Here is an 8756-nt window from a genome sequence, read left to right as displayed (position 1 = left end):
TGCTGAGGGAGTGCCGCACTGTCCATGGGTCAGTACTGAGAGTGTGCCGCACTGCTGGAGGGTCAGTACTGAGGGAGCGCCGCACTGCCGGAGGGTCAGTACTGAGGGAGCGCCGCACTGCCGGAGGGTCAGTGCTGAGGGAGCGCCGCACTGTCGGAGGGTCAGTGCTGAGGGAGTGCCGCATTGTCAGAGGGTCAGTGCTGAGGGAGCGCCGCATTGTTGGAGGGTCAGTGCTGAGGGAGTGCCGCACTGTCCATGGGTCAGTACTGAGAGTGTGCTGCACTGTCGGAGGGTCAGTGCTGAGGGATTGTTGCACTGTTGTAGGGCCAGTGCTGAGGGAGTGCTGCACTGTCGGAGGGTCAGTGCTGAGAAAGCGCCGCAATGTCCCCTCATGTCCTGAACTGACATTCACCCCTGAGTGAACACCTATAAAACCAGTTGTCTGGCCATGGTGATATTCCTGGTTTTGGTAGCTTGCTGTGCGCTACTTGACTGCTGTGTTTTGTACTTGACAGTGGTGACTATATTTCAAAAGGACCTCATTTGATTGCAAAGAGTTCGCAACATCCTGAGGTTGTGACAAAAAAAACACTGTATTCTTCCTCAGTGAGCTTATAGCTGCTGGAGCAGTGAGCACCTCAATACAATCGCACCCTTCAATGAAGATACAGTCAACAGCTGTCTCCTGATACTGACTGTCATCCAGCACATTATTTTGTAATCCATCAGACCCTATTCTGGACCCTGCTCCGAGCAATGTGCCCGCTGTGCCCTTTGCGATGCTATTGAAGGGCTATTCTCGTCTGATCACTGCCTGTCGGACAAATTCCTTACCTGAAGCCGAAACCAATCCAGTCGGAATCCTTGGAAATTAAATTCCTCTCCATTTTCAACTACAATTCATTGAACAGGGAGAAAGAGAGAGAATCTTTGTTACAGCAACCTTGTCTCTTATCCGGCTTTAGGTACCTTCCACCCCCCCACTGTGGTAATAAATAGAACATATAACTCCAAGGGCTGAAGGGTTGGGTTAATACTTGAACGGTTTGTCGAATCAAATAAATTTGCAGCACTGAAAGAAGACATTTGGCCCACCATGTGTATGCCAGTCGACGTGGAACGTTTGGACTTAATTCTACTTTCTAACTGTGGGATGAGAACTGTGTCAGTTTCAGCTTTTCAAATCACTATCACAGTGGGTTTTTTTTGAGATGGGGGTGAAAGTCTTTGCCTCCTCCTGTTCTGGATCCATTCAACGATTCTGTCTGTCCCAGGAGCAAGATTGGAACACACAGTGACCGTTTCTAAAATGAAAACCACTCAGGCGATCCAAAATGACAATCTGAATTAGAAGCAGGCCATTCAGCCCCTCAAGCCTGCTTCAGCTCTGCATTCTGGCTATCCCAGCACCCCCTTGACTTCCTTGTGAATCAAGTATCTATCACTTGCTGCTTAGGGAGGTGATGGTGTGGTGGTAATCTCATGTCCTGGGGACAAGGGTTCAAATCCCACCATGGCATATGGTGCTATTTGAATTCACTAAAAAGCTAGCCAAACATTGATTATGTAACCATTTTTGATTGTTGGAAAAACCCATCTGGTTCACTAATGTGCTTTAGGAAAAGAGACTGCCATCCTTAACTGGTCTGTCCTACGTGTGACTCCAGACCCACAGCAATGTGGTTGACCCTTAACTGCCCTCTGGGCAATAAATGCTGATATAATAGCTCAGGAAGCCCGACTGGAAAGGGATAGAATTTATTGTTGAACACCAAAATGCTGTTCATGGCTAGTTCCAGCCCAAGACAGACATGCCTGGGTTTGCTTTAGTTTTTTCTCTCGTATCTGGAAGTGCTGTTACATACAATGTTTCCACTGCCAAATCCCCATGACCTTTTTTTTCGGTTTTTAATTATTAACCACCACCAGTGAATCATTCGTATAGTCTGTTGAATATTTACAAGCAAAGCCCATTAAGGCTAATATAAACAATCAAGAGTGAGGTGGAGGTCGGGAGAGAGAGGCTAAATCAAAATGGAGTTGGAGATAGAAATAAAGCACTGTGCCCCTTGCAATGCCCATCTCTCTATAAGGGCATCGAGCGCATCAATGGACCCCATGCGCTCCTAGTGGGTCTGATTTAGAAAGGGCTCAGGTGATGAGTTCCATTGCCTGTTACCAAGTTCCATAAGGACGTTAATAACAGTCATGTTCACATCCTGTGAATGAATATGATAAAACACTCAATGACTATGCCTCTCTTGGAGGAAGAGAGTTTGACAGAATTACAAACATCTGAGGAGAAACTTATCCTCATCTCTGCCTTAATTGGGAGACCCTTGTTTTTGAATAAGAACACTGCCCACCCCTGTTCTAGTCTCTCCCACATGGGGAAACATCCTCTTAGCCTTGGCCCTGTCACAATCATAGAATCCCTGCAGTGTGGAAACAGGCCATTTGGCCCAACAAGTCCACACTGCCCCTCCAGAGAGCATCCCACCCAGACCCATTCCCCTACCCCTGCATCTCCCATGTCTAACCCACCTAATTTAAACATCTGTGGGAACTATGGGTAATTTAGCACAGCCAATCCACCTACCCTGTACATCTTTGGACTGTGGGAGGAAACCGGAGCACCCAGAGGAAACCCACGCAGACATGGGGAGAATGTGCAAACTCCACACAGACAATCACCCAAGGGTGGAATCGAACCTGGGTCCCTAGTGCTGTGAGGCAGCAATGCTAACCACTGAGCCACCATGCCCTTTGGGACTTCTCTGTTCCAATAAGATCACCTCGCATTTTTTTAAACTCCTCTGGACACAGGCCCAACCTGTCCTAATATTTCCTCATATGGCAATCCCACCACCCATTTCCTGTGTATCTGTAAAGTGATGATGGAGTCGTCTGCTTTATCCCCAACTTTGAAACCCTACCTTGTTTGATATTCAGCGACGTCAAACTATTCACAAAGGATGACATAATCACAGACTCTTCCTCGGGACAAACAGAGAGGTTCTGAAAAGATGGAGGCAAAAATACTTCCAATCAAATCCTCTGAGCCATATATTTCATTGTGATAGGAAACTACTAAATGGAGAATGTTATATAAAAGGCACATTTTTTAAAATTATTTTTGTCATGCCCAGACCAGAGAGATCATAAATTGTTTTTAAAGCTATGTTATCTTGTTTAAATTCTTGTGCTTCTAACTGAACTAATGCAGAATTTCAAATTGGCTGCTATTTAACACAGAATTGCCATACTGGCTGCTTTCAGAAATTTCCAGGACAAAAATGAACTCATCACCATCTCCTGGAGTGGCATACTCCTTGTATTAGGTAGATGTTCCAATTCAGCCAACACAAAGCATCAGTAGACCAGCTGTCTATGCCTGCCTGTTCAGGATCCCATTCAAACCCCATGCTAATGACACCACAGTCATCTCTTACAAAACACATTGGGTTTTGATGAAGAGCAGCAAACGTCCCTGTTAGCTGTGTGGCTAAGCTGGAAGCCCCAGTCACATGACTGAAGCTGTTAGCTCATTTGAATCACCTATAATTACACAGCGTTTGACTGCATTCTCCAATCTGCTTGTAACATCAGAAGAGTAATCAGCTCCAGGATTCCTAATGCCTGCCTCTGCTATCAATTTCCCTCTTAAGTCTAAGCCTCTGGAAAGAATTTCACGTGCAAAGTGAACCAATCCCCAGGTTACAGTGACTGCAACAAAAACAGAAAGTGCTCGGAAAACTTAGCAGGTCTGGCAGCATCTGTGAAGAGAGAAACAGAGTTAGCGTTTCAAGTTGAAAAATTAACTCTGCTTTGTCTCTCCACGGATGCTGCCAATCTTGCTGAGTTTCTCCAGCAATTTCAGTTTGTGTTTCAGATTTCCAGCATCCACTGTTCTTTGTTTTATTTCTGTACAATGTCTGTACCTTCGCCTGCAAGTCTACTGCATCAGAGCTTCTGAGAAAGGGATAGCTAACTGAAAGGACGTACTGAATTCTCTAATTCACGTGAAATAATTCTGATATCTTTTATTTGAAAACATTTGTAACTTCCCTGCTATTTTTTCTTTCTCAGATGCTTGCATGTGAGAATGAGTGTTACGAATCATGCCCCCAGATTTTGAATGCAGTGGTGAACCCTAATTTGCTTTAACCCTGAAGAATTTGGGGTGAGTTACTTTGAAATTGTAATCATAGAATCCCAACAGTCTGGAAGCAGGCCATTCAGCCCATCAAGTCCACACTAACTCTCTGAAGAATATCCTACCTTATAATTCCCATGGTTAATCCACCTAGCCAGCACATCCCTGGACACTATGGGTAATTTAGCACGGCCAATCCACCCTAACCTGGACATCTTTGGACTGTGGGAGGAAACCGGAGCACACGGAGGAAACACACGCAGACACTGGGGGGGAATGTGCAAACTCCATACAGACAGTTGCCCGAGGGTGAAATTGAATGCGGGGCCCTGGTGCTGTGAGGGAGCAGTGCTAACCACTGAACCAACATGGATCTCTCTTGCAGATGTAATCACACTGTAATTAACCAATCACGTCCCCACCTGAGCCCAGTCCCATTGATCCTGAGGGTAGTCACCATCCTTCAGAACTCCTTCCCTTTTGACGCAAGTTTTCCATTTACCTGGATTGTTTCACTGAGAACGACAGCATCGAAGTGGGCCAAATACAGGACAAAGTAACGTTGAATAATCTTCTTATACTTGTAGAGCAGACCTCGCAGTTCCTCCATCACAAACAGCAACTCGGCTATGTTACTGGAATAGAAGTGACATAATAGGACTCAGCAGGCCCTTTCCTTAACCACAGGGCACTGTGGCTGTTCATCACTGGAGGCAGAGGTGCCAAACTGCCCTTCCATCAAATTCCCATTGCAATCCCACAGCAATGAGTTTAAGAGTGTCCTTTGTCAAATTGTAGACACCATAAGGAGGATGTGAAGGCATTGGAAGGAGAGAGTGCAGAACCGATTTACGAGAATGGTTCCAGGATGGATTGAAGAAGTTGGGACTGTTCTCCTTGGAGAGAAGAAGGCTGAGAGGGAGATCTGACAGAGATTTCAAAGTCATGAGCACGGGCTGGATAGAATAGACAGGGAGAAACTGTTCCTGCTCATTAAAGAGATGGAGAATCAAAGGGCACAGATTGAAAATGTTGTGTAAAAGAAGCAAGGGTGATCTGAGGAAACACTTTCTCACCCAGCAAGTCATTAGGGCATGGAACACACTACCTGGAAACGTGGTGGAGGCAGTTTCAATTGAGGCATTGAAGAGGGGGATTGGATGGTTATTGGGATAGAAATGGGGTGTGGGGATATGGGCAAAGGGTAGGAGATAGAACAGAACTAGATAGTAGAGCCAGTGGGCTGAATGGCCTCATTCTGCCCTGTCATAATGCGATGATTCTGTGAGAAGACTGGGCCCACATTCTCCAAGAGTGAGAGACAATTTCATCGTAGGAACGTACGAAAATTCTGACCAGGCTCAAGAGTAGAAATGTGGGAAGAATACGACCTCCCCCACCAACCCACCCATGCTGTCAGGGTGAGGGGGTAACAGGAGGACAGGGGACACAGGAAAAGGGGTTAAGTTTGGGACGAAGAAGGACAACATCACTCAAAGGGAGGCGAATGTTTGGAACTCCATACCCCTACCCACACCACCCCTACCCCCACCCCTCCCCTGCCTCATTGAGGAGGCTGTAGATCTTCCGCCATTGATTTTGTGTCGATTTACTGCCTTCACCTGTCTACATAGTCTTCCGGGCTCTTGGTCTTGGTGATGTTTTCAGCGTGACGTACAAGCCAAGAAATCTCATCGCGGGAAAACGACAGGGCCATAAAGACAAACAGGATCTGGACAGAGGAGAGAGAGAGAGAGAGAGAGAGAGGAGAGATGAGAGATTTCTGAAATGCCCAATCAGTTTGGCTGCCAACAACAACCTTCATTTCAATGCATGGGGGCAACAGAAAACAAGCCTTTCAACCCCATCACTGGCCTAAGGTCAGTGCCTTCTCAAGGGGTAACTAGGGATGGGTAATAAATGCTGGCCCAGAGATGAAACTCTGAGCCCAGTTTGTGTGTTCCCTGCATTGATGATGACAAGAGTGCCACATATGACAACACATAATATCCGAGCGAGGGCATATTACCTTGGGTCCCAGCAGGCCAGGTTCCTCAGCAAGGATGATGCTCAGTTCCTTCACTGTGGTCCTCAGGAAGAGGCGCCTCTCTCTGTGCAAGCTCCCGCTAGATAGACAGCACAAGTCAATGGACACTGTTCACTGATCGCTCCCATGCACATCTCCCCGGCCCCCACCCCAATCCCACTTCATTGATGACACCGTTGAAGCTGATGCTCCTGAGCAACACAAGTCAATTGGAACGCCAGCTTCCACCCCCATGCTCAGACTGTTCCTCTGGCATCACTGTGGCAGGAAACGTGGGATCACAACAACATAAAGTGATGGTCAGGAACACCGTTGAAGTGCCCATTTTTCATGGATCTCAGTATTCACGGCAAGGTGGTAGGCTCCTGAAGCATGTCACAACCATGCAGCTAAGTCAATTTCAGAAAGTCTGGTGTAGCGGTCAGGAAGCTTTTGTTAGGTAACTTTGAAAGCTTTAGTTGGCTTCAAATGGCATAGTCAAATGGTGTATGATGATTTAAGCATGTTTTCAATGTACTGATTAATCATAGGACTCTGTCCTTACAAAGTTCATGGCCAATAAAGTGGCCAGCATTGTATGCGTTCACATGTATGAGAGCACTTTATCCAGAGGATAAATTCCTCTTGTGAATTCAACTACAAATCTGATTTGAATGGGTCATCTGGGCACTGCGGTCTATTTAAAGTCTTCCACTCTCTCTCACACTCAAATGTAATTGCCCTTTCACTCTCTCTGACCCTGTTTCCCTCCCTTTATGCAATCTCCCTACCACTCTCTCACTCCATCTCTCCCAGACACTGTCTCTCCCTAGCACTGTCCATCATTCTTCCTTTCATTCTCAATCATTATCTGCCTCTCTCCCTCTCTGTCTCTTTCTCAATCACTATCTGTTTTTGTCCCTTCCTCTCTCTCTGTCACTATGTCTCTGTCCCTCCTTCGCTATCTGTCCTCCCTGACATTATCTGTCTCTGACACCAATGGTCTCTCTCTCTCTCTCTTTCTCTCTCTCTGTGACAATATTTATTTTGCTCTCTCTCGCTGGCACTAACTCCCCTCTGTTTCATTTCAAGAATGTATCACTGTCTCCTATTTGCTGTTCCTATTCTCTCCCAGTCTGAAGCTGGCTGTCCCTCTGCCTGTCTCTCTGAAACACTAAGGGCTGCCTTTTAATGTTGGAATAGAACTGCCTTTCCTATTGAAAGACCCCAATTTGCCACCGAAGGACGTCTGACCTGACGCAGAGTGACTCGGGAGCACCAGTGCAGACTTGGGTTAGAACTTGGAATCTCAAAATTGGATGAACTGTATTGATTCAGATGGAGAAAAGTCCGAATTTGACTTGGCTGACAGCAATATGAAATCATTTTATTCAATGATCCCTTTTGTCAAACTACCTATTTGAAAACAGAGTTAGTATCTCCATAAGATAAAGAGTTGCCTATTGTTTATGGTGTTGATACTCAATAGACCAGCTTTATTGACACGTGCATGGTTAATTTTCAGAGTTAATTAAAGAGCAAAGAATTAATTTTAAGAAAATTACGGATGATTGTTTTTTTCAGAAGTTCCACTTATGCCAATGAGCGACAGGGTACAATGGTTCTGTACTGAGTTTATATTGGACAGATGGGCATGGAAGTGAATTGAGTTGGCATGGAGGCTGAGGGGGCCATTGAAGGAGGGGTGGGCAGTGTGGCATAGATTAGCATGGGCGAGGATCCTGGGTAAGACCTTTTGAAGTGACTAAATCCAGACTGCAGATCATGAAGCACGTGTCCTCAGGAAACTCAATCACTCGAAGACCCCTGATGCGAAAGCGGCCCACCTCCAAGATAATGGCAGCAGTGGAGTTGCTAGCATATACCAATGGCTGCAATAAAGCTGGCAGATCAGGAAGGCACGGTGCCACTCTCTCAGCCATGACATCTACCTCACAGTCAAACCCAGTATGGGATTTTGATCACAGAACATAGAACAATACAACATGGGAACGGGCCCTTCAGACCACCATGTCTGTGCCAACCATAATGCTATTCTAAACTAATCCCATTTGCCTGCACATCGTCTCTATCCCTCTATTCCCTGCCTGTTCATGTGTCTGAATAAATGCTTCTTAAGCAATGCTATCATATCTGCTTCTACCACTGCCCCCTGACAGCATATTTCAGGCACCTACCACCCTCTCTGTAAAAAACACTCCTTGCACATCTCCTTTAAACTTTCCCCCTCTCACCTTAAACCGATGCCCCCTGATATTTGACATTTCCACCCCAGGAAAAAGATTCCGACTATCCCCCCTATCCACACCTCTCATAATTTATATACTTCTATCAGGTCGCCCCTCAGCCTCTGATTCTCTAGCGAAAACAATCCGCGTTTATCCAACCTCTCCTTATAGCCAATACACTCCAATCCAGGCAACATCCTGGTAAATCTCTTCTGCACCCTCTCCAAAGCCCCCACATCCTTTCTATAGTGTGGCTACCAGAACTGCACACACTACTCCAAATGGGGCCTCACTGAAGTTTGAGACAGCTGCAACAGGACTTGCC

General features: G+C 46.1%; 1 protein-coding gene across 1 annotated transcript in view; it reads right to left on the bottom strand.

The window, feature by feature from the left end:
• The window catches only part of LOC109925934 (nck-associated protein 1-like), a 63378-nt gene that overhangs the window by 28810 nt on the left and 25812 nt on the right, over nucleotides 1-8756 (bottom strand). The window contains exons 11-15 of the mRNA XM_048618993.1: nucleotides 6186-6282; nucleotides 5779-5888; nucleotides 4659-4791; nucleotides 2937-3018; nucleotides 835-893 (exon numbers count right to left, since the gene is read on the bottom strand). Of these exons, the coding sequence (XP_048474950.1) occupies nucleotides 835-893; nucleotides 2937-3018; nucleotides 4659-4791; nucleotides 5779-5888; nucleotides 6186-6282 (481 nt within the window). The remainder of the gene's footprint in view (nucleotides 1-834; nucleotides 894-2936; nucleotides 3019-4658; nucleotides 4792-5778; nucleotides 5889-6185; nucleotides 6283-8756) is intronic.

The sequence above is a fragment of the Rhincodon typus genome, chromosome 41, assembly GCF_021869965.1.
Source record: "Rhincodon typus isolate 14 chromosome 41, sRhiTyp1.1, whole genome shotgun sequence".
Classification (NCBI taxonomy): Eukaryota; Metazoa; Chordata; class Chondrichthyes; order Orectolobiformes; family Rhincodontidae; genus Rhincodon; species Rhincodon typus.
Note: the sequence above shows the minus strand (reverse complement) of the source record. Positions and strands in the feature narration are given on the sequence as shown.